At 41.8% G+C, this 26789-nt stretch overlaps 1 protein-coding gene across 5 annotated transcripts in view; it reads right to left on the reverse strand.

The window, feature by feature from the left end:
* Nucleotides 1-213: 213 nt before the first annotated feature.
* Nucleotides 214-26789, reverse strand: part of AKT3 (AKT serine/threonine kinase 3) — a 345951-nt gene continuing 319375 nt past the window's right edge. For all 5 annotated transcript variants that reach the window (XM_073216708.1, XM_073216709.1, XM_037013668.2 and 2 more), the window contains 2 exons: nucleotides 10346-10448; nucleotides 214-3789 (listed from right to left, as the gene is read on the reverse strand). In XM_073216708.1, the coding sequence (XP_073072809.1) occupies nucleotides 3704-3789; nucleotides 10346-10448 (189 nt within the window). In that variant the 3' untranslated portion in view covers nucleotides 214-3703. The remainder of the gene's footprint in view (nucleotides 3790-10345; nucleotides 10449-26789) is intronic.

Here is a 26789-nt window from a genome sequence, read left to right on the forward strand (position 1 = left end):
CATCATCAAAGTTTGCATGACTGGGCAATTGCCATTGTACTGCAGCAATAAAATAACCCCATGCGTGTTCTGAGCTGTAAGAAATTCACATATTTTCCTGTCACATTTTGTATAGGTCAGGTTTAATATAAGGTGGAGCTACTGAAAACCTCTTTTTCAGAAAAGAGTAAGATGTAATTTTCTGAGGTTACAGAACCACATCCAACAACAATAAGCAGAGAAGTAGCAGATTGACATAGTGCTTTATTTAAGCTGTCTGTACGAAGGAAAATAATGTGCATCCCTATCATATACGTGTAAAAATACTAAGGATGTACAGTGTACAAAAACAGTTTCTTGTAGTTATTTCACACCCTTGTGGGTCAAATACTTAAGGAGATCAACAGTTTCAGGATGACCGACAGTGACAGTAATACAGTCTCTTGGGTTCGTAGTTGCATCTGCTTGAAATCCTTAACCAGATGACTAGATCTTGTGCAAGATCTAATGAAAGAACTAGCAAGGTCAAGAAATGTCACAAACTATAAAGCTACAGGGAGGTAATTCGATTACCAATTTAGAGGTTTTCTTTTTATTTAAATAAATACTTTACATTTCATGCTTGCCTGTAATGCACTACGAGGAGCAAGATAAGGAAGTTCTGCTGTGGACAGCGCAGTAGCAGCAAAGTGCGGACACTGAGGGGGGAAATACAGGCCCTGCGGTAGTGAGGGAGGCCCTGATGCTCGTACTCGTGGAGAAGCAAGTGGCCCCGGCGAGAACAGTCAGCTTTAGGAAGCCAGAAGCCAGGGACGGGAAATGGAAACAATACTGCAGTAATGCTGTGTGATTAGTGCAGAAAGCAAAGCGGTGAGCAACCCTGCCCAAATCCAAGCAGAAATGGCCCATTTCCTCCATGACAGCTGCACCGGGACAAGACGGCAGGCCCCACGAGGTAGTGGAGGACGGAGCCCGCCAGGCCACACTGCACTCTAGTGGGACGATTCCAGGGCTCAGGCCTCCCCAACTGCCAGAACCCAACACCACCGCTATGGGCAGACACAAGGGAAGCTTTAGCAATCTGTACACACACTGCTGTTCTTCTGTTACTCCTCCATGCCAGCTAACTGAGATCTGGGACCGGAAGTGAGGGATTCCCACAACTGATGCCAAGAAAACACTACCGGAATCTTGGAGGTGGTGGTGACAGCTCCTGGGCACTGGCTGGGGCCTAAGGGCCAGATGTGAGGCATGGCTGGCCCAGGGTACTTCCAACAATGTCCTTAGCTTTCAGGAACCATCCTTGGCCAAGGCCATGGAAATCACCTTAAAATTTTTTTAAAAAAGGCCATTACTGTGCTTAGCGTGCGGTAACACTCCTTCCTTCTGAAGGAGTGATGCTCTGAGCATCTGCCAGCTCAGCGGCCTTCTCTTCCTCCTGTTTCTCTCTTATATAATGGATCCAAGACAACTTACAAGACATACTTCTACTTTCTTGTCAAAGTGAAATGTTCAACATAATTCCAAGTGAAAAAAAAGTTGAGCTATGTAAGAGAATGAACTACCAATTCCTGTAACTTACTATTTGATGCTAATGATGAACTTCACTCAGGTAGAAATGGAAGTGAAGGTAAGATCTACATCTGAATATGTCTTAGCTGCCTTAGTAAATGCCCTTTAGCCCTGTCCGTCCCAGTGGCCCCTCCAGCCAGCAGGGGCACCATGTCTGTAAAGCCACACTTCTAGCATCAAGAGGTTGAGACACCTGCCCTCAAACATCATTCATCCCACCTAGAAAGTCACTTGCTGTTTCATTTAATGCAGGGCTGACACTACATCCTGCTGTGGTCTTCCATTTGGGAGCTGTCAGTTAAGTCTAACTGAAACCCATCTCCACAATCACTCCACGGGATCAGATGCCTCCTGCATGCCGGGACAAGGGTCCTCTGCCCCCTGGACTTCTTAGGCTGCTTTGGAAAATGTCAGCTCCTAGCACCAAAGGGTTTAATCTGAAGATCATCATTAATGAAGGAGAAAGATGAGGTTTGCATACACGTCCCCTTTCAGTGAGAAATGTTGGAATTTGGGACATGAATATATACAGAAAAAGAAAAGTTGGAGGTGTTCTTTTTTGTTTGAGTTTTTTTTCCCCTGATAGCTAATTCAGTGATAAATGTACCATGATCAAAATAAACACACCAGGTTCTTATCCTTTACTACCTACTTTGTAAATACTCTCGATGTGTTCATTTTGCCAAGTAAAGTTCATTTCTTATCATTTCATCAGGTCTCAATTTTCTTCATTCCACTATGTTGCCAGGCCATCACAACATTTCAATTCTCAAATGAGCAAACAGCAACATTAATTTTTCACTAACCCCTTGGCATGGATAGTTGGGGATTTTCTTATTAGTAGCACCAAGGGGTTAAATGACAGCATCTCTTCTCCAAAAGCCAAATTCTAAGCAGCATGTACAATTTCAGAGCCTCATCAAACATTTTTTTACATAGGAGAAAAAGTGCATGGTTCTCACTGGTGTGCGCATTTCTTGCACATGGGTCAAAATTAAACTGCAGTAAGTCTATTTTAGGTAAGTTGGAGCTGCATTTGCTAACAGGACATACAATTCTCATCACTAAAAAATAAATACTACTGCAATATAAACAGAATCATAAAAGGACAAAGTTTTAACATCTGAGAAAAACTAATTCATGTAGAACTGAAAGTAAAAAATTGAAACAAGTAAGGCAAACACCTGTTCACCTTGGTGTACAAATTTTGGTGAAAACCAGGATCATTACACCTGTCTACATTCTTCAGCCATCAGAGGTGATAAATACCAAGAAAAGAAAAAGGCTTCCAAGCACAGGGGGAAAAATGCTCTCTGGTGCAAATCATATCAGAGACCCTTCAAGTGACCTGGACTCTGTTGATATCAGAGACCCTTCAAGTGACCTGGACTCTGTTGTGCATATGCCTCTTTCCTTGGAAGAATAATGTTCATTTGCCATTGCCAATGTTCATTGCCAAATGTGTTCATTTGCCAACACGGCCCATGGACGTCCACATGTACCACGGGCTTCCTTTGCAGTACCCAACAGGAATTTAATACGCATGTGTCTCTCTCTACCTCACCAGGTGTTTGGTCCTTCTCTCCAACGCCTCCTGATAAATTCCAGCAGGGCCTAGGGACAGATGCCTACTTCATGCACTGAGCTGACAGGCTTTGCTAAAATTTTGCATATGCACATCACCACCCTCCCACAACTGCTTGTTCTGAATTATCAACTAAATCTTCTTAGTCTAATTCATTTTTTATTTATCTTCTAGAAAGTTAGAAAATGTACCTAGAATCAGTGTATCTCATTTCGCCTTCACTGTTAGGGACAAACAAAAACTAAAGTCCAGAAGGTGACAGTTGGTGCACACATGAACAACAGTGGGCTCATGACTTCCGAAGACTGTGAATCACGTCTTACAGTCGCTATGAGAGAAGGACAGCAGCAGTAACAGCGTGAGACCTTAGACAGAGACAGTTCCATGCAGAAACAAGAGTGTGGGAGTGTGTGTGTTCTTGGTGGGTGGGAGGCGACGAGGGTGAGGGCAGGCCGGGCCACCGTGTGGAGGCACTCCTGCGGCTGTGAGAGTGTGGGCTGCTGGGATGGCCAGGAATCGTGTCCGGTGACAGCTCTGAGGTGACAGCGGCGGGCAGGCCGTGGAGGCTTACTCCCGCCCGCTCGCAGAGTAGGAGAACTGGGGGAAGTGCGGCCGCCGCTCGTTGTCCACGCAGTCCATGCCGTCCTCATCGTCTGTAGGCAGGAATTGACTATTTTAAGTTTACATTTATTTTTGGTAACCTTATCTCTGGCCTACATAGTTCTAACTTCTAACATCATAAAGATTAACTGAGGCAACAGCACCCAGAAACTTGTGCTTATCAACAAAACATACAGCAATTAAACTTACTTTAAAAACTATTTTCATTTTCAAACATATCTATGAAGAATACTATCAAATCATTTCCTTTAAGATACTAAAATTTCAAGACTCAACAAACTTGGAAAAATACTGTTGAAGAAACAAACACTTTCTAAGTAAGAAGGAACAAAAGGCCTTCAATATCCTTTAATTTCATGAAACTATGCATGGCAAAAGCACAGAAGGCAGGGAGTCCTAAGGCAGTGCCTGAAACCCAGCACCCACTGTCTTCAAATGCTTTTATATTTTCCTCATGGTGCTTCAGATGTGATTGCAAAATAAAGCTTCACATGATTCCATTTCACTTAAGACCTTGAGTCCATGTTTAAGGTTTTCACATTACATATTTATTCTACATCTAATATTGGCCTTACTGCAGCATTCCTGCTTTCCCTATGACAGAGCTGCGGACTGCAGTGAAGAGACAAAGACAGGGAAGGTGGGACAGACGGGCACATCCAAGTACGGGCCCCTCAGCAAACAACAGGGGGAAGCGGCATGACAGGGTGGACAGGGCTGCTCCCCATCATCACCCATTTTCCTGTGTTTGAAAGACTCCAAATGGCCACCCAGCCTGTCCCCACACTGATCAGATGACTGAAACCCTGCAAGTCAGGATGCTCTTCCTCAGGTCTGGACGGACGTTCAGCCACTCAGCCCGTGGGCTCTGGGCAAAGTCCCCGCACTCTCTGGGGGGCACCGTGTGTGTGGGGTGCCCCCGGCTCTCTGCTCTACTCGAACCACACTGGGTTGTGTGCTGTCCTATGGTGAGGTAAGTCAGTCTTTCAAATACCCATCCTTCTTTTCTACAAGCAAAATAATCCCATTTCCTCAGATACACACAGGAAGCACACCACGAGTTCTTACTAGCTTCCCAGCCTCTCCAGAGCGTCAGCCTCACGCAGTGGGAGCAGGAACACAGGCCAGTTCAGTGGATCATGGGCATGGACCCCGTCACTCACAAAGGAGGATGCTCTGCACATCTCTGAAGAATAACAAACATTTCTGTGCTTCCCTTTCCTCACTGCTCTTCGCAGTATTCTGCTCTTAATACAGAAGATTGTAGAAATGGGGTCATGCCGCTAATCAAAATTTGTGGCCTTACGTGTACTAGAAAATGTCACTGTATTAGGTAGGGTTCTATCCATTGCCTTTGTGGCTCCCTGCTCCGTGTGAACCACTGGCCTCTTGAGGGTCTCTCTCCTTTGTAAACACACCTCTTTGGCTATAATCAGCATTTCAGATAGTAGGGTGATTCTGGGAAATTTCTGCCTCCTTATCAGAAAATAGTGGTTAGGCACCAAGCTAGCCTCATGCATGGTTCAGGTCAAATACCTTCCACACTGTTTTTAGCTGTACTTCATAAAGGGGAAGCTTCTGATGGCCTCTCTGCTGTTGAGTCACAAAATATAAAAACTCTCTAGAGAAAAGTTAGCTGAGATAAATGCTTAGATTCGGATGTGCCAATCACATTTCAAAGAGACAGTTTTCCCCAGTGACAGCTTCAGTTTGCTGAGAGTGTTACTGCACAGCAAATACTGTTTTGTGCAGAGCCTCAGACAGCACACGTGGGAAGCCTGTGCTAGTCTGGCCTCAGTTAGAGGGGCAGAGGCTGCCTGCTGCCAGGGCCACAGCCTGGCCAGCAAGAAGGTGTGGAGTCCCGCTCAGCCAGGCCCTCTGAAGGAGGAGTATTTACTGCTATGAGGCTGCATGTCAGCCGAGAATGAAGAGTCTTCATTCTGTCACTTTAGAAACAAATCAATCACATTGCTGGATATACAGGTGAGCTAACTCTCAGGGGTGACATGTGTGGGCCCCACCCCTTGACAGCCCTGAAAGCCAATCCTATGGCTCTCGCTCTGGCTCCCTCCTGTCCTCTCATGCTGGGTAACAATGGGGCCAAGGGTCTGACCATGGCCCCAAAACTGCAAGCAGGTCAGCAGTGGGGCAGGAACGCGGGCTCCCCTGGCTCTCTGGGCCGCACCGCCAGGTGGGGCCAAGGACAGAGGGGAGCTAGACGCCACCGTGGGCTGGCAGCTGACTGCCCCAGCTGGAGGCTGTCATCGCCTGTCAGAGGGTGAACGCATGCTCCTGCTCTGAAAGGAGCTTCACAGGGACTATGAGGGCAATGAACGCAACTATGCTAAAAACCAGGCAACAAGCTTCTGAACAGAGAAAAGTAGAACGATCAGCTCTGCATTCTTCATCTGAACCCTGGACCAAGTAGTATCAGTTGTCTAATTTTCTTAGAATGTGTAACAAATATAATCATACAGCAGCAAAAGTTCCTAGATCCCAAAGAAATCCTCTTTTTCTGTAAGGAGGCAGAAGACCACTAATGGGTATAATGCAAGATGACACATTCCAAAATCTGTTCCATTAGTTAACATCAGTGAGGACACTCTGGCCTGTCACTGCAACTGTTTGCAGGAAAGGGACTCTTTACCTTTCTGCTGCTGACTTATTCTAAAGAATAACTCCACTCTGTTTTACAGAAGCAGGGTGGCAACTGGGAAGACTTGCTAACTGATGGTGCTCTGTGGGCTTTTATGAACAAAACGTCTGTCAGAACAGCTAGAGAGCTGCACTGGTTTCTCACCTGCAACATTGCTCGAGGCTGCAGGAAGAGGAGATTGTGTTAGATGTAATCACAGTTCAAGGCTCCACTGATCTCCCCTTTGATCTGCCTCTTCAAGGAATCTAGGATATCCAAGGGCCATCGAGCTAAACACACGGCCCCGTGCCCTGCAAGAACCCAGGAGCTGCAGCTCCAAGTGCTGTAGGCCTGCCTGGTGGCAGGAGCCCAGGCCCACAGCCTTGTCTGGGAGCCATGTGGAACGGCTGCACAGGCCAGGCTGCTGGGTCTGCCTTAATCTCGGCCCTTCTGCTGAGTGTTCCACCTGTTTGTTCTGCAGACCCTGAGTCGGGAAAGAAGGTGGCAAGTCCACAGCATCCTGCCCCCCGCTGTGGGGCTCTGCGTGGGCACTGACGCTGCAGCACTCACGTCCCAGGGCCATCCAGGGCCCTGCCCACTTCTGACACCCACAAAAGCCAGACTCTCACAGGCTAACAGTTGTAGGGAGATACTGATACCCGCCTCTGTAAGTTACTACAATGTATGGGCTTCCTATTGTCCCTGTCTCAATCTAGAAACATACTTACTATCCTTTAAAGACACCAAGTCACTGGGCCTAGACAGTGCTTCCCACATCTAAAAATGCCATCTCTTCTTTCAGGAACAGAGTTGCCTTTAGTGATGACATGTGACATACCAGGAGAGACATTCTATTAAAACATTTAATTCTTTCATATTCTTGATCAATAACTTGAGATACTAGGTTCATATTATATTCTAGAAACTGACTTGGACACCTGACAACATTTCAGTCTCAGTTCAGAAGTTCTGTAAATTGAGCAATAAGATGACTATCAATGACATGTTCTCATCAGGACAACTGCCATGTGAGTCAGGGAAAAGGCAGGTAAGACGAATTTAACAGAGGTTCTGCTTCTTGACAGTTAGGGCTTTGAAATTCTAGTCCATCATGTAAAAGAAACTGATGGTTACGGAGGCATGTATTAGAAAGCTTTTCATTTAATTTATAATCAAATATATCTTAAAACTTTGCTGTGCTATTTAGTCTTCTATTTGCTGCCATCACACCCCGTCCATGTCCATTCTTTTTTGCTAGGTATTTACTGTACTGGGCCTATCACCACCCTTCCTGTAGTGGATCAAGGGACAAAGAACACTATGAATTTGTTAAACTGATGCATAAATAAAATGAAACAAAGGGATATTCAAGCCTGTAGAGCTCTTGGTGCCTTTCCTAAAGAGGTGGTTTCTCAGCCCACAGCATGGGGGAAGATGGGGCTCCTCCAGATTACTCAGACTTGTCTTCTCCTTTTCTAGAGGGCAGAGGGACCTCCCACGTCCCAGAGCTAGTGCAGGACACCAAGCAGGATCTGAGCCCTGTGTTTTTTCAATCTTACCACTCTCTTCCCTGCTAGGATTTTGCTTTTTAACTTCCTAAAGTAAAGTATGTACTTGTGGCATTGCATTTATAGAGCCTACCTATTTCTATGACTTATAAAATGACATATTTAATTATCCTAAAAAGAGCCCACAACGCCAAACTCCATTTAACAAAGGAAACTGTCCCTAAGAGGCTAAGGCTGAGACAGAGACATGTTAGGGCCTCACCCCTCCAATGTCCACTGTAGTGGATGTCATGTGGGAAGGGAAGTAAAACATACAGAATTAAGGGTGGTGATGGTCAACGGCACTGTCTGCAAAGAGCTTCCAGTCCAGAAACTACCTGGCCTTCACCATAACTTGTTTATTCACTTATGTAATATTTATTGAATTCCTACACTGGGTCTTGTACCTAACCAGGAGCTAGGGCTAGTAGTAAGAGAGACCAAACTCTTCTCAGAGCTACTGCATTCTGGTTGGAGAAACAGCGAACAAAGAGACAAACAAATTACCCAGAAGAGTATCAGCAAGTAAAGGTATCAATATAAAGAATTGACAGGTGAGGGATGGTGTCCAACAGGCTGCACTGTTCTTTAGTTCTGGAGGTTAAAGAAAGCTCTCTGATGAAGTGACATTTAAGCTGAGATCTGAAGACCAAGCAGCCGTTCACACAAATGTTGGGGGAAAGAGCAATTCTAGGCAAGAGAACAGTAAATACAACAGTCCCAAGGTACTGTGAAACATGGTGTGATCATGGTGTGATTGGAACCCAGGGACAGTGGGGAAAGATGGAACAGGCCAAGGTCAGAGAGGCCAACAGGACCCAGTGCAGATGAGCGTGTGGGCCAGTGTGAGTGGTTTGGATTTAAAGTGCAGAGAGAAACCACTGGAGTGTTTTAAGCAGGGGCATGACATAGTCTGATTACAATTAAGGTTCTTAAATGCTCTGTGGTGGAAAGTACCCATGGGCCAATCTGACAACCCACTGGTGTTGCCCAGATTTCCAGACAATTGTATCCCCACAGTCAGTCCAAGCTGGGGTCAGGAGAAACTGCATCATGGCTTGTGCCCACTGACTCTACACAGACAGGCCTTAGTCACTTGCCCCCAATTCCACAGGAATTCTGGCACTGTGTTCTACTCTTTGAGATGCTAAGATTCAAGCAATGTCACGTGAAGCAGAATGGAAGCCCATCATCCCACCACTGCTAATACTCAACAACCAGCATTTTAACATCCTATTTCACATTGAACACACGCATTGCCTGGGTGGTGAGTCCTGCTCCTCGCGGGGGGCTGACGCTAACTGGAGAACTCTGGGAAGCTCAATTTCTCTCTTAGTTTCAATTTCTTCCCTTACAAAATGAAAGTTAAACAGTTCTTAAAGCTTCTTGCAAATTTAAAGGAAGAAAGGTACTTATATGCCTACACAATTATATTCTACATTTCTGGATGTTCCAAGTCCCCCACTGTCAGGCCAAGGGCCCAGCTTGGATGACTCCTCGTTTGGCTGTCAATGCCACAGTCAGCTGACTATGGCCACAGATGGACCAGCACTTCCCCACACCTTCCCTCTCAGGGTACTTGGAGCCTTATCATTCTCAACGTCTGCCCCGAGAAGGCAGAGAAGGAGATAAAGGAGCAGCAAAGAAAAACTAACAAGGTGTTGCTGCGTGAGCCAGAAGATGTGTGACTTGCAGCAGTGTTGCAGCTGACCAAGTCTGTCCCTGAAACACCAGGATCCTCACTGCTAAACTGATGACAGGCACAGACTGAGCCAGCACTAGAGAACTGTGACACATTCGACCTATGGCCTGTTCTTACATTAAAGCCCACTTACTCAGGACATCTATCAAAGCAGGGGTGTGGTCATAAGTGTATGTGGTGTGGTCTTAAGTGGTACACAAAAACAGGAGGTATGTAATTTAACTTGTATGTATCAATAATTTACTACCAAATTCAGTTATGTCTTCACAGATATTACTGCTTAAGACAATGCTAAGTAAAAAAGAGTGATTGAATTTAAAGTGAATTTAAAAAATACTAAGTATGAGGAGACCAGAATTAGCAAAATTCTGAAGCTGATATGTGATGCAGCAAGTCTGGGAAACAAGGAGGCTCTTTTCAGAATTCTTTCAGCTGATGTCAAAAGAATCTACTGGAGAACAGTAAGGAAGGGCTCATTAGTCTGTAATTTGACCTATAATTTCTCTGCATGTGAGTTTTTATACCCCAAAACACTGTTCTCTCAGCTATATGTCTTTAGCTATCTCCACACTGGGAACTTCAGAGCCTTAACTGGAATGGAATAAGGTCATGTGGAATTTGGTCTTGAAAATTTCCAAATAAAAAAAGGCTGTTTCTTCAATGATATATTAGAATGTTATTAATCACCTTCTAAATTTACTCACATTTTTCAGGTGGTGTTATTGTAATAGTTTGAGCTGTAAATTCTTCATCAAAATATCTGGTGTCTGTCTCAGATGTTACTTGAGGCTTAAAAGGAGGCACAAGCTGAAGAAGAAAGAAAAAGAATGCTATTAACAGATTTCAATTTAGGAAAATTTATTTCTAGGATAAAATTGGAGAGCAAATAACTAAATGACAGTGTGAGAGACCAGACTGCTAAGTCACTGTAAGGGAGATGTGACATTTGGCTTGCGAGCCAATGGTCTAAACACAGAACAGTCGGTACTTAGTTGTTCTACATAAAATTTGAGGGATTATGTGAAACAGAACAAATGAGAAACCAAAGAATAGGATGAGGAGGGGATACTGAAAAGCCTGTCCTCATTTTTTCCCCCATAAAAACCCTACCTAGAGAACTATGCACCCAGCTGCACAGAAGTGCAGGCTCTTCCCAGTGCAGCATAGGTACCACCTGCTGGCTCCCCACAACCTCCCTCCCAGTGCCCGGCTGACCACACTATTATTAGAAACACAACTTAATATGCAAGAATACCCTAGGCCACAGACAGAGTTCTGCCTTTGTACCTGGCAAAAAATTAAAACTGTGCTTACTTGAGAGGGTCACTCATGGTTGTCCCTGCTCTGAACAGGGGTTCCTGACAGCTGTCCATAGCTTTCGTGAGATCTCAAAGGGGACCATGACCCAAAAGAGGTGAACAGTAATTGCTCTAGGACTGACAGATTGGACTCATTTGCTTCAAACTTGCAGCAGCCACGGGATGGGGGAAGTCTTGGGTTGCTGAAGGTCACAGGAGCCTGAGCTGTGTGACCTCACAGGACTGGGAGGGACCAGGAGGCAACATGGGCCCCTGCTTCTCAGAGCTCGGGTGGCACAGCGCAAGTGCAAGCTTTCCTTTTAACACAAAAGCCAGGTCCCAGCCTGGAGCTAGAGTACATAACTCTGCTGAGTACAATTCAAAAAAAAGGATGTTGCTTTTAGGATAAAATTCCCATGTGGATAGAAAAGTAGAAAACAGAATGACAGAAATCAGGACATTTTATAAAAAGATCACAGAAACAAATATGCAATTGGTTTTAGATCAATCTATTTTCCCACTCCTACTGTTACCAAATTTATGGTAAATAATAAGGCAAGAAATATTTATTCTCTGGACAGTCTATGTTTTTAAAAACCAGGGAATGAGGACGGCAGAAAAAGATGGCAGCATGAGAAGTGAGGCAGAAACCTCTTCCCAAAACCACATAAATACATCAAACACAACTAATCCTGAAAGAGTGACCCAAAAGAAGACTGCAACAGACTGCCTACATCTGTGGAAAAGAGAAGACATCACAGAAAAAGGTGAAGTAGCAAAACCATGATCTGGCAGGACCCAAGCTTTCCCCCAATCCCAGCTCACAGGCAGGAGGAAGAAAAATGGAGCAGGGAGGGAGTAGAAGACCAGGACTGCTAAACATCAAACCTGGAGATGTGCTTTAGGAGCACGAACCCACATTACATGGTGATCTGGAGATTAGAGGGGCTGGAAAGCAAAGAGAGGCGGAATACTGGGAGAGAATGAGATTCCAGCCATTTGTGGAGAACAGGTATCCACAACCAGCCATTCTGGGACAAAAAAGAAGTGGACACATTGAGAGACTTCCCAACAGAGAGAGGGCTTCAGAAAGAGCAAGGCCTGCACAGAGCTTACTGTTCAGGAGAAAGGACAGGTGGACAAAATTATCCCTGGCACTCAGCCCAGCAGGTTGGGAACTTTCAGGAGCTTCAGGAACTCCATCCCCCTGGCTAGCAACAGAGTGCCAGGGCTGCCCACCGTGATACCAGCCTGCAGCTCCTTCCTTCCAGCCAGCACCAGCTCACAAACCTGCTGCCCCTGCCATTATGCCAGCACAGCCAGAGGGAGGCCCCACCTATGGCAACTACAGAGACTCAACACAAAGGCTCCTCCCTGCATGTTAGGCCCACTGGCCCTGACAGTGGAAGCAGACACTGCAGCTGAGAAGCAGGAAGGAGGTCCTTCCTCTCACTGCACACCTGTAACCTCCCACTGGGCAGTTCCAGACAGTAGAACTTCTGAGCACTAGAGGGCACCACCTACACTAAGTTACTATTCCACAGCAATCATTAGAAATACGAAACAGCAAAAGAATATTGGACAAACCCAAATCCCTCAAATACCAGAAAGAGGGCTAAGGGAAACTGAAATCACTAATCTTCCTGATAAAGATTTCAAAATAAAAATCAAACATGATCATGGAGCTACAGAAAAATGTTCAAGTTCTCAAAGATGACTTCAAGAAAGAAATAGAAAATTTGAAAAATAAAGTATCTGAAATGAAACATACAATGGAGGAATTTAAAACTGATTAGCTGAGATAGAGGAGACAGTAAATGAAATAGAAATTAGAGAAGAGAAATACAAAGAAGCTGAGGCACAGAGAGAAAAAAAGGATCTCTAGGAAAGAAAGAATATTGAGAGAACTGTGTAACCAATTCAAATGGAACAATATTCGTGTTATAGGGGTATCAGAAGAAGAGAGAAAGGGATAGAAAGTGTGTTTGAGGAGGTAATTCCTGAAAAATTCCCCAATCTGGGGAAGGAAATAGTCTCTCAGGCCATGGAAGTGCACAGATCTACCAACACAAGGGACCCTCGGAAGACAACACCAAGACATATAAAAATTAAAATGGCAAAGATCAAGGACAAGGACAGAGTATTAAAAGCAGCCAGAGAAAGAAAAAAGATCACCTAAGAAGGAAAACCCATCAGGGTGTCACCAGACTTCTCAGCAGAAACCTTACAGGCCATAAGGGAGTGGCATGACATATTTAACACAATGAAAGAGAAAGGCCTTGAAATAAGAATATACTACATGGAAAGATTATCATTTAAATTTGAAGGAGGGATTAAAGAATTTCCCGATAAGCAAAAGTTTGAGAGAATTTATCTTCTAAAACATCTCTACAGTGTGTTTTAAAGGGACTGCTATAGACAGAAGTGCTTCTAAGGCTACATAGCTGTCACCAGAGAAAATAAAACCACAGCAAAGGAAGCAGACCAATTAATTACTAAGCAAATGCAAACTTAAATCAACTACCTAAAAAATCAGTCAAAGGATACACAGAGTACAGAATATGACACCTAACATATAAAGAGTGGAGGAGGAAGAAAAGAAGGAAGAAAAAAAACCCCTTAAATTGTGTGTGAAATAGTGTAATAAGTGAGTTAAGGTAGACTATTAGTAAAGAAGCTACCATTAAACCATCGGTAACCACAAATCTAAAGCCTGCAATGGCAATAAGTACATAGCAATCGATAATCACCCAAAAATGCAAATGGACGGAATGCACCGATCTAAAGACAGAGTTACAGAATAGATAAAAAACAAGACACATCTATATGCTGCCTACAAGAGACTCAATTCAAATCCGAAGACATTTACAGACTAAAAGTGAAGGGATGGAAAAAGATATTTCATGCAAATAGGGAGAAAAAAGCAGGTGCCTTGTATCAGACAAAATAGACTTCAAAACAACAAAAGTAACAAGAGATAAGAAGGACATTACATAATGATAAAGGGGTCAGTCCAACAAGAGGATATAACCATTATAAATATCTATGCAGCAAACACAGGAGCGCCTACATTTGTGAAACAAATACTAAAAGAATTAAAGGGGGAAACAGAAAGCAATGCATTCATTCTAGGAGACTTCAACACACCACTCACTCCAAAGGACAGATCAACCAGACAGAAAATAAGAAAGGAGTCAGAGGCACTGAACAACCCATTAGAACAGATGGACCTAACAGAAATCCACAGAACACTCCACTCAAAAGCAGCAGGGTACACATTCTTCTTAAGTGCACATGGAACACTTTCCAGATAGAGCACTAGTATGTGGCCTACTATGGCTACAAAAACAGCCTCAGTAAATTCAGGATTAAAATTGTATCAGCTACCTTCTAAGACCACAAAGGTATGAAACTAGAAATAAATTATGCAGAGAAAACAAAAAAGCCGGGGTGGGAGGGAGCCAAGATGGCGGCATGAAGCAGTGGGAATCTCCTCCCAAAAACATACATATTTTTCAAAATACAACAAATACAACTAATCCTAAAAGAGAGACCAGAAGACACAGGACAACAGCTAGACTACATCCACACCTGCGAGAACCCAGCGCCTGGTGAAAGGGGTAAGATACAAGCCCGGGCCCAGCGGGACCCGAGCGCCCCTCACCCCAGCTCCCGGCGGAAGGAGAGGAGTTGGAGCGGGGAGGGAGAGGGAGCCCAGGACTGCTAAACACCCAGCCCTAGCCATCCGCACCAGAGCGCAGACACAGTGAATGCGTGGGGTGCTGGAAACTAGGGAAACAGGACAGCAAGACCTTTGAGCGGGTCCCAAAGCCGGCACCCCTGTGACAAAGAAAAGCGAGTGCTTTTTGAAAGTCTCAAAGGGACAGGAACGCCACAGCTGGACGGAAGCTTCCCGGGTCACAGTCCAGCAGCTGGAAATTCCAGGGAACACCGGGTACACTAACCACCTGGGCAACAGCTCTGAGACACCTCACAGAGGTAAACAGCCAAACAGCCCCCCTTCCATTACTCCTCCGGGCCCCGCCATAGCAGAGCAGAAGCCTGAGGCTGGCCACGCCCACAGCAAGGGAACTTCCTCCAAACCCGCAGGGCAAGATACAGCGACCCAGTCTACACGCATTTGCCCAACACAAGCCACTAGGGGTCGCAGTTGTCCCAGTAAAGAAAGGCCAGGAGCAAGTGGAAAGATTTGGCCGTCGCAGCTGACAGAAAGTCAATAGCTCACCATTGCACCTATCAACATGAAAAGGCAAAAATATGTGATCCAGACAAGACTAACCCAGACAACTTTGACATCTGCTACATCTTCCCCTGAGAAGGAACCTGGGGAGATAGATTTAACGAGTCTTCCTGCAAAAGAATTCAAAACAAAAGTCATAACCATGCTGATGGACTTGCAGAGAAATATGCAAGAACTAAGGAGGGAGAATACAGAAATAAAACAAGCTCTGGAAGGACTTCAAAACAGAATGGACAGGATGCAAGAGACCATTAATGGAATAGAAAACAGAGAACAGGAACGCAGAGAAGCTGACGCAGAGAGAGAAAAAAGGATCTCCAGGAATGAAAGAATTTTAAGAGAACTGAGTGACCAATCAAAACAGAACAATATCCACATTATAGGGGTACCAGAAGAAGAAGAGAGAGAAAAAGGGATACAAAGTCTCTTTGAAGAAATAATTGCTGAAAACTTCCCCAAACTAGGGGAGGAAATGGCCTCTCAGACACAGAGGTACACAGAACTCCCATGACAAGGGATCCAAGGAGGGCAACACAAAGACACATAATAATTAAAATGGCAAAGATCAAAGACAAGGACAAAGTATTAAAGGCAGCCAGAGAGAAAAAAAAGGTCACCTACAAAGGAAAACCCATCAGGTTATCATCAGACTTCTCAACAGAAACCCTACAGGCCAGAAGAGAATGGCATGATATACTTAATGCAATGAAACAGAAGGGCCTCGAACCAAGATTACTGTATCCAGCAAAATAATCATTTAAATATGAAGGAGGGATTAAACAATTCCCAGCCAAGCAAAAGTTGAGGGAATTTGCCTCCCACAAACCACCTCTACAGGGCATCTTAAAGGGACTGCTCTAGATGGGAGCACTCCTAAAAAGAGCAAAGAACAAAACACCCAACATATGAAGAAGGGAGGAGGAGGAATAAGAAGAGAGAGAAATAAAGAATCATCAGACCGTGTTTATAATAACTCAAGAAGCGAGTTAAGTTAGACAGTAAGATAGTAAGAAGCTAACCTTGAACCTTTGGTAACCACAAATCTAAAGCCTGTAATGGCAATAAGTACATACCTTTCAATCATCACCCTAAATGTAAATGGACTGAATGCACCAATCAAAAGACACAGAGTAATAGAATGGATAAAAAAGCAAGACCCATCCATATGCTGCTTACAAGAGCCCCACCTCAAACCCAAGGACATGCACAGACTTAAAGTCAAGGGATGGAAAAAGATATCTCATGCAAACAACAGAGAGAAAAAAGCAGGTGTTGCAATACTAGTATCAGACAAAATAGACTTCAAAATAAAGTAACAAAAGATAAAGAAGGACATTACATAATGATAAAGGGCTCAGTCCAACAAGAGGATATAACCATTGTAAATATATATGCACCCAATACAGGAGTACCAACATATGTGAAACAAATACTAACAGAATTAAAGGAGGAAATAGAATGCAATGCATTCATTCTGGGAGACTTCAACACACCACTCACTCCACAGGACAGATGCAACAGACAGAAAATAAGTAAGGACACAGAGGCACGGAACAACACACTAGAACAGATGGACCTAATAGACATCTACAGAACTCTACATCCAAAAGCAACAGGATACACATTCTTCTCAAGTGCACATGGAACATTCTCCAGAATAGACCACATACTAGGCCACAAAAAGAGCCTCAGTAAATTCCAAAAGATTGAAATCCTACCAACCAACTTTTCAGACCACAAAGGTATAAAACTAGAAATAAACTGTACAAAGAAAGCAAAAAGGCTCACAAACACATGGAGGCTTAACAACACGCTCCTAAATAATCAATGGATCAATGACCAAATCAAAATGGAGATCCAGCAATATATGGAAACAAATGACAACAACAACACAAAGACCCAACTACTGTGGGATACAGCAAAAGCAGTCTTAAGAGGAAAGCATATAGCAATCCAGGCATAATTAAAGAAGGAAGAACAATCCCAAATGAATGGTCTAATGTCACAATTATCGAAATTGGAAAAAGAAGAACAAATGAGGCCTAAGGTCAGCAGAAGGAGGGACATAATAAAGATCAGAGAAGAAATAAATAAAATTGAAAGAATAAAACAATAGCAAAAATCAATGAAACCAAGAGCTGGTTCTTCGAGAATATAAACAAAATAGATAAGCTTCTAGCCAGACTTATTAAGAGGAAAAGGGAGTCAACACAAATCAATAGAATCAGAAATGAGAAAGTAAAAATCAAGACAGACCTCACAGAAATACAAAGAATTATTAGAGAGTACTATGAAAACCTATATGCTAACAAGCTAGGAAACCTAGAAGAAATGGACAACTTCCTAGAAAAATACAACCTTCCAAGACTGACCCAGAAAGAAACAGAAAATCTAAACAGACCAATTACCAGCAATGAAATCGAAGTGGTAATCAAAAAACTACCGAAGAACAAAACCCCCGGGCCAGATGGATTTACCTCGGAATTTTATCAGACATACAGAGAGGACATAATACCCATTCTCCTTAAAGTTTTCTAAAAAACAGAAGAGGAGGGAATACTCCAAACTCATCCTATGAAGCCAGCATCACCCTAATACCAAAACCAGGCAAAGACTCCACCAAAAAAGAAAATTACAGACGAATATCCCTGAGGAATGTAGGTGCAAAAATACTCAATAAAATATTAGAAAACTGAATTCAAAAATACATCAAAAGGATCGTACACCATGACCAAGTGGGATTCATCCCAGGGATGCAAGGATGGTACAATATTCGAAAATCCATCAATATCATCCACCACATCAACAAAAAGAAATACAGAAACCACATGATCATCTCCGTAGATGCTGAAAAAGCATTTGACTAAATTCAACATCCATTCATGATAAAACTCTCAACAAAATGGGTATAGAGGGCAAGTACTTCAACATAATAAAGGCCATATATGATAAACCCATAGCCAGCATCATACTGAACAGTGAGAAACTGAAAGCTTTTCCTCTGTGATCGGGAACAAGACAGGGATGCTCACTATCCCCACTGTTATTCAACATAGTACTGGAAGTCCTAGCCACAGCAATTAGACAAAACAAAGAAATACAAGGAATCCAGATTGGTAAAGAAGAAGTCAAACTGTCACTATTTGCAGATTATATGAAATTATACATAAAAAACCCTAAAGAATACACTCTGAAACTACTAGAGCTATTATCAGAATTCAGCAAAGTTGCAGGATACAAAATTAACACACTGTGAAATATGTGGCTTTCCTATACACTAAGAATAAACTAATAGAAAGAGAAATCAGAAAGACAATTCCATTCACAATAGCATCAAAAATAATAAAATACCTAGGAATAAACCTAACCAAGAAAGTGAAAGACCTATACCCTGAAAACTATAAGACACTCTTAAGAGAAATTAAAGAGGTCACTAACAAATGGAAACTCATCCCATGCTCTTGGCTAGGAAGAATTAATATCGTCAAAATGGCCATCCTGCCCAAAGCAATATACAGATTCGATGCAATCCCTATCAATTTACCAACAGCATTCTTCAATGAACTGGAACAAATAGTTCAAAAATTCATATGGAAACACCAAAGACCCCGAATAGCCAAAGCAATCCTCAGAAGGAAGAATAAACTGGGAGGGATCTCACTCCCCAACTCCAAGCTCTACTACAAAGCCACAGTAATCAAGACAATTTGGTACTGGCACAAGAACAGAGCCACAGACCAATGGAACAGAATAGAGACTCCAAACATTAACCCAAATATATATGGTCAACTAAAATTTGATAAAGGGGCCACGGACATACAATGGGGAAATGACAGTCTCTTCAACAGATGATGCTGGCAAAACTGGACAGCTACATGTAAGAGAATGAAACTGGATCACTGTCAAACCCCATACACAAAAGTAAACTCCAAATGGATCAAAGACCTGAATGTAAGTCATGAAACCATCAAACTCTTAGAAAAAAATATAGGCAAAAATCTCTTGGACATAAACATGAGTGACCTCTTCTTGAACATATCTCCCCGGACAAGGCAAACAAATGCAAAAATGAACAAATGGGACTATATCAAGCTGAAAAGCTTCTGTACAGCAAAGGACACCATCTATAGAACAAAAAGGTACCCTACAGTATGGGAGAATATATTTGAAAATGACAGATCTGATAAAGAGTTGACATCCAAAATATATAAAGAGCTCATGCACCTCAACAAACAAAAAGCAAATAATCCAATTAAAAAATGGGCAGAGGAGCTGAATAGACAGTTCTCTAAAAAAGAAATTCAGATGGCCAACAGACATATGAAAAGATGCTCCACATCGCTTGTCATCAGAGAAATGCAAATTAAATCCACAATGAGATATCACCTCACACCAGTAAGGATTGCCATCATCAAAAAGACAAACAACAAATGTTGGCGAGGTTGTGGAGAAAGAGGAACCTTCCTACACTGCTGGTGGGAATGTAAATTAGTTCAACCATTGTGGAAAGCAGTATGGAGGTTCCTCAAAATGCTCAAAATAGAAATACCATTTGACCCAGGAATTCCACTTCTAGGAATTTACCCTAAGAATGCAGTACTCCAGTTTGAAAAAGACAGATGCACCCCTATGTTTATCACTGCACTATTTACAATAGCCAAGATATGGAAGCAACCTAAATGTCCATCAGTAGATGAATGGATAAAGAAGATGTGGTACATATACACAATGGAATATTACTCAGCCATAAGAAAAAAACAAATCGTACCATTCGCAACAACATGGATGGAGCTAGAGAGTATTACGCTCAGTGAAATAAGCCAGGTGGAGAAAGACAAGTACCAAATGATTTCACTCATATGTGGAGTATAAGAACAAAATAAAACTGAAGGAACGAAATAGCAGCAGAAGCACAGAACCCAAGAATGGACTAACAGTTACCAAAGGGAAAGGGAGTGGGGAGAATGGGTGGGAAGGGAGGAATAAGGGTGGGAAGAAAAGAAAGTGGGCATTACGATTAGCATGTATAGTGTTGGGGGGCACAGGGAGGGCTGTGCAACACAGAGAAGACAAGTAGTGATTTTACAGCATCTTACTATGTTGAAGGACAGTGAATGAGAACTTGGTGACAAGTAGTGATTTTATAGCATCTTATTATTTTGATGGACAGTGACTGTGATCGTGGATGTGGGGGGGACTTGGTGAAGGGGGGAGCCTAGTAAACATAATGTCCTTCATGTAATTATAGATTAATGATACCAAAAAAAATAATGATCATAATAATAATAATAATAATAAAAAAAAGAAAACAAAAAAGCCCACAAACACATGGAGGCTTAACAACATGCTCCTAAATAATTAACAGATCAATGACCAAATAAAATCAGAGATCAAACAAATTATGAAGACAAATAAGAATAACAACTAAACACCCCAAAATCTGTGGGACAAGGTAACGAGGAACGTACATTGCAGTACAAGCTGACCTCAAGAAAACAGAACAATCCCAGTAAACAGTCTAAACTCACAATTAAGGAAATTAGAAAGGGAAGAACAAATGATGCTCAAAGTCAGTAGAAGGAGGGACATAATAAAGAACAGAAATAAATAAAATTGAGAAGAATAAAACAATAGAATCAATGAAACTAGGAGCTGGTTCTTTAAGAACATCAACAAAATAGCTAAATCCCTAGCCAGTTTTATCAAGAAAAAAAAGAGACTATACACATAAACAGAATCAGAAATGAGAAAGGAAAAATCACTACAGACACCAAAGAAATACAAAGAATTATGAGAGAATACTATGAAAAATAATATGCTAACAAATGGTTTTATCATGTTGAAGGTCCTTCCAAAAATGACCCAGTAAAAAACAGAAAATCTGAACAGGCCAATTACCAACAATGAAGTTGAACTGGTAATCAAAAACTACCTAAGAACAAAAACCCCTGGAGCAGATGGCTTCAATGCTGAATTTTATCAAACATTTAGAGAAGACCCATCCTCCTTAGAGTCTTCCAAAAAGTAGAAGAGGAGGGAATACTTTCAAACTCACTCTATAAGGACAGCATCACTATAATACCAAAAACCAGACAAAGGCACCACAAAAGAAAGAAGATTATAGACCTGTATCCCTGAAGAATATAGATGCAAAAATACTCAATAAAATATTAGTAAACTGAATTAAAAAATACATCAAAAAGTTCATCCATCATGACCAAGTGGGATTTATTCCATAGATGCAAACATGGTACAATATTAGAAAATCCATCAACATCATACACCACATTGAAAAAAGGACAAAAATCACATGATCATCTCCAAAGATGTGGAAAAAGCATGACAAAATTCAACATCCATTCATGATAAAAACTCTCAAATAAAATGGGTACAGAGGGCAAGTACCTCAACATAATAAAGGCCATAAATGACAAACCCACAGCCAACATCATACTTTAATAGTGAAAAGCTTTTCCTCTAGATTGGGAACAAGACAAGGATGCCCACTCTCCCAACTTTTATTCAACATAGTACTGGAGGTCCTAGCCATGGCAATCAGACAACAGAAAGAAATAAAAGGCATCCAGATTGGTAAGGAAGAAGTTAAACTGTCATTGTTTGCAGATGACATGATATTGCTCATAAAAAACCCTAAGGAATCCACTCCAAAACTACTAGAATAACTGAATTCAGCAAAGTGGCAGGATACAAAATTAAGACACAGATATCTGTTGCATTCCTATAAACTAATGATGAACTAGCAGAAAGAGAAATCAGGAAAATAATTCCATTCACAATTGCATCAAAAAGAATAAAATACCTAGGAATAAACCTAACCAAGGAAGTGAAAGACCTATACCCCGAAAACTACAAGACATTTTTAAGAGAAATTAAAGAGGACACTAACAAATGGAAACTCATCCCATGCTCTTGGCTAGGAAGAATTAATATTGTCAAAATGGCCATCCTGCCTAAAGCAATCTACAGATTCAATGCAATCCCTATCAAAATATCAACAGCATTCTTCAACAAACTACAGCAGATAGTTCTAAAATTCATATGGAACCCAAAATACCCCAAATAGCCAAAGCAATCCTGAGAAGGAAGAATAAAGCTGGGGGGATTATGCTCCCCAATTTCAAGCTCTACTACAAAGCCACAGTAATCAAGACAATTTGGTACTGGCACAAGAACAGACCCATATATCAATGAAACAGAATAGAGAGTCCAGATATAAATCTGAGCATATATGGTCAATTAATTTTTGATAAAGGAGCCATGGAAATACAATGGGGAAATGACTCCCTCTTCAACAACTGGTGTTGGCAAAACTTGACAGCTACATGTAAGAATGAAGTTGGATTACTGTCTGACGTCATACACAAAAGTAAACTCGAAATGGATGAAAGAACTGAATGTAAGTCATGAAACCATAAAACTCTTAGAAGAAAATACAGACAAAAATTCCTTGAATATAAACATGAGCAACTTTTTCCTGAATGCATCTCCTCAGGCAAGGGAAACAAAAGCAAAAATGAACAAATGGGACTACATAAAGCTAAATAAAAGCTTCTGCATAGCAAAGGACACCATCAACAGAACAAAAAGGCATCCTACAGTATGGGAGAATATATTTGTAAACAACTTATCTGACAATGGTTAATATCGAAAATATATAAAGAACTCTCACTTCTCAAACCCAAAAAGTAAATAACCCAATTAAAAAATGGGTGCAAGACCTGAAAAGACACTCTCCAGTGAAGAAATTCAGATGGCCAACAGGCACATGAAAAGATCCTCCACACTGCTAATCATCAGGGAAGTGGAAAATAAAACCACAATGAAATATCACCTCACACCAGAGGCCAACATCCAAAAGACAAGGAACAACAAATGCTGGTGAGGATGAGGAGAAAGGGGAACCCTCCTAACACTGTTGGTGGGAATGTAAATTAGTTCAACCATTGTGGAAAGCAATATGGAGGTTCCTCAAAAAACACAAAATAGAAATACCATTTGACCCAGTAATTCGACTACTACTTGGAATTTATCCAAAGAAAACAAGATACCGGATTCAAAGACATATGCACCCCTATGTTTATCGCAGCACTATTTACAATAGCCAAAAAATGGAAGCAACCTAAGTGTCCACGAGCAGATGAATGGATAAAGAAGATGTGGTACATATACACAATGGAGTATTATTCAGCCATAAGAAGAAAACAATTCCTACTGTTTGCAACAACACGGATGGAGCTAGAGGGTATTATGCTCAGTGAAATAAGCCAGGCGGAGAAAGACAAGTACCAAACGATTTTACTCATTTGTAGAGTATGACAACAAAACAAAACTGAAGGAACCAAACAGCAGCAGACTCACAGACTCCAAGGCACTAGCAGTTACCAAAGGGAAGGGGTTGGGGGGGTGGGGAGGAAGAGAGAAGGGGATTGAGGGGTATTATGATTAGCACACATAATGAAGGGGGGGTCATGGGGAAGACAGTATAGCACAGAGAAGACATGTAGTGGCTCTATAGTATCTTACTACATTGATGCAGTGACTACAGTGGGGTGTTGGGGAGAGACTTGATAATATGAGTGAATGTAGTAACCACAATGTTCCTCATATGAAACCTTCATTAAGATAGTATATCAATGATATCTTGATAAAAATAAATAAACAAAAGGGAATGAGCAGAATTAAAAGCATGTTTTCAAAATAAAAGGCCAAATTTCAGTTTATGCACATTACAGAGCATTTTTCACCCCTTTTATTTTTCTGTTCTCCTTGCCCCCAGGACACAGATACTCTGAAGTCTCTAGTTTTGGCAAGTACTCTTTTGGGGATGGCACCAAGTCAGTTTCCATTCATCATCTGGTAATGGCTCCTGGGGAGACCACGGCTCATCTCAGGGCCCTTTAACCCACCTGGAACAAGCACCTCCATGGGCAGGAAGGAGAAGCTTGCCGCTTTGGCTGTTTTCTTACAGGCCTGAGCAGGCAAGCAGTCTGCTCCACAGCTGGAAACCTGCCTTCTTCCATCAGATACAGGATTCGCTCCACCAGCATCACGTGTGTGCTCATGAGCACAGCACAGGAGAGAGGCGCTGAAAACTGCTGAGCTGCCTTTTATGAAACTAAGGGTAATTGCCTCCACCTGGCAGGAAACAGGGAGACTGGGATTCTGATTGTCATCTCCCTTCTGACACAGCATTCTACAAAGGTCACAAATAGGTTCCATCTTCCCAATCTAAAATTAACCCCAAGTAACTTCTCTGGCAGAAGTGGGCTTCTACTGGGCATATGGGGTAGGTTGTGCCTACCTCTGCCCACCTTTCCCATCTGCTTCTTTCTGACAGCCAACACTTAAATGTGCCTTCAAGTTAGGGGAAAGCTGCTGCCCTTTTAGATGGGAGAGAGAATGGTAATTGACACTTCAAAAAACTGAAACAGATCCTACAACCGTTTTCAAATGACTACAGGGGAGCTTGAACTAGTCAGTTTAAGTGTCATGATTCTACAGAGGCCCACCTGTGATCACTCCCTCAAACAGCTGCCCTCTATTACTTTCCATCCTCACCCTGCTTTATTCTTCTTCAAAAGACTTTTAAACACCTGACACACATACACACATACACACACGAACATGCAAAACTTGTGTATTGTCAATGTTATATCTCCTCCTAACAAAATGTAAATTCCATGAGGTAAGGATTTTAAGAAACAGTTTCACTGAGGTGTGACTGACATATGATGAACTGCAAATATTAAGAATGTACAATTTGGCAAGTTTTGATGTAGGTATATACCCATGAAGCTGTCACCATGATCAAGATGGTGACTGTGCCCCTCACTCGACGGCAAGTGCTAACCCACTGAGGCAATGGCTGACATGTTTTCTGCCATGATCGATTTGTTTCTATTTTCTAGACTTCTATGTCAATGGAATCATACCGTACACATTGTCTGATTTCTTTCACCTAGCATGATTATTTTGATATCCATCCATGTCATATCATGTATCAGTAGCTCATCCATTTTATTGCTGGGTAACATTCCATCCTACAGTTGAACCACAACTTGTTTATCTATTCACCTGCCAATGGACATCTGGGCAGCTCCTGGTTTGAGGCTATTACAAATAAAGCTGCTAGGAATCTTTATGTTCATGACTTTGAGACCTAAGATTTCATTCATTTTGGACAAATACCAAGACCAGAAGGGTTGGGTCATATGGTCCCCTACCCCCCCCCCCCCACACACAGAAGCAGAAGACAAGAAAAACTCATAGAACTGCAAAGAAAAATAGACAAATTTACAATTATAGTTGGACATTTCAATACTTTCCTTCAAATAACTGAAGACAGGTATTGCAAGTAGAGAGAAGATCATTAAGGTGATAGAAAACTTTAACAATATCATCAACCAACTTAATCTGAGATTTATAGAAGAAACTCATTCTTTTCAAGGTCACACTGTAAGTAATATTTACTGTGATATACACCATATTTTGGGCAAAACAACTCTTTAAACTTAAAAAGATTTGGAATAATTTAAAGCATGTTCTATTTGAATGAAAAGGAATGAAGTCAGAAATCAAAACAAAGACCCATAGAAAATCCCCAAGTGTTTGGAAACTATATATAATTTTAAATAATCCATGGATCAAAGAAAAAATCAAAAAGAAAATTGGAAAGTATTTTGAACTGACTACAACTGAAAATAAAACATGATTAGCTGTAGGACATTTCTAGTGCCAAGTAACTATATTCGAAAAGAAGGTCTACATCAGTGACCTTAGTGTCCATCTTAAGAAACTAGAAAATGAAAAACAAATTAAACCCAATGTAAGCAGAAGAAAGGAAATAATAAATGTTGGGGCAGCAGGCTATGAAATAGGAAAAAAGAAAAAGGAATAGGGAAAACTTATGGAAAAAAGACTGGTTCTTTGAGAAGATTAATAAAATAGATACATTTCGAACCAAACTGAACAGAAATGCAGGAAGAAAAACTGTTAACAGCTTGAATGACAGCAGTTACACCACTAGAGATTTTATGGGTATTAAACAGACAATAAGGAAATATTATGAAAATCTTTACATCAATAAACTGAACAATTCTGCTGACATGGACAAATGCCTTTAACGTCACAACCATTTTCTCATGAGGGGCAGTTACTAGAAGCAAGGAAACTACGGGGAGAGAACTTGGATTTTGGGGGAGCTCCTGTGCCCAGGTGCTGTGTTAGATCACTGACCTCTAGACACTAACCAGAATTCAATGAAGGAATCAGAAGTTGTGAAGCTCCAGCTCCAGAAAGGCGTAAAAAACTGCAAGGGGCATAAGAGGTTCTAAACACACACATATCTTTCTTCCCTAAGCTGACTATGCGTCCAAGGGTCCCTGTACAGATGTATGCTGGGCAGTTCAAGAGCAGAATCACAGAACGCAGAGGAACAGCAAAGGAATACTACCTGCTAACTGGGGAAACTCTCAGTTAAACTGGACTTTAAATGATCTGAAATACGTAATTACTAAAGAAGAATGAAGTGGATTTTTGAGGATGGTCCCTTTTCAATGCATTTTTAAT

This window comes from Manis javanica, chromosome 11 (genome assembly GCF_040802235.1).
Source record: "Manis javanica isolate MJ-LG chromosome 11, MJ_LKY, whole genome shotgun sequence".
In the NCBI taxonomy this organism is placed as follows: Eukaryota; Metazoa; Chordata; class Mammalia; order Pholidota; family Manidae; genus Manis; species Manis javanica.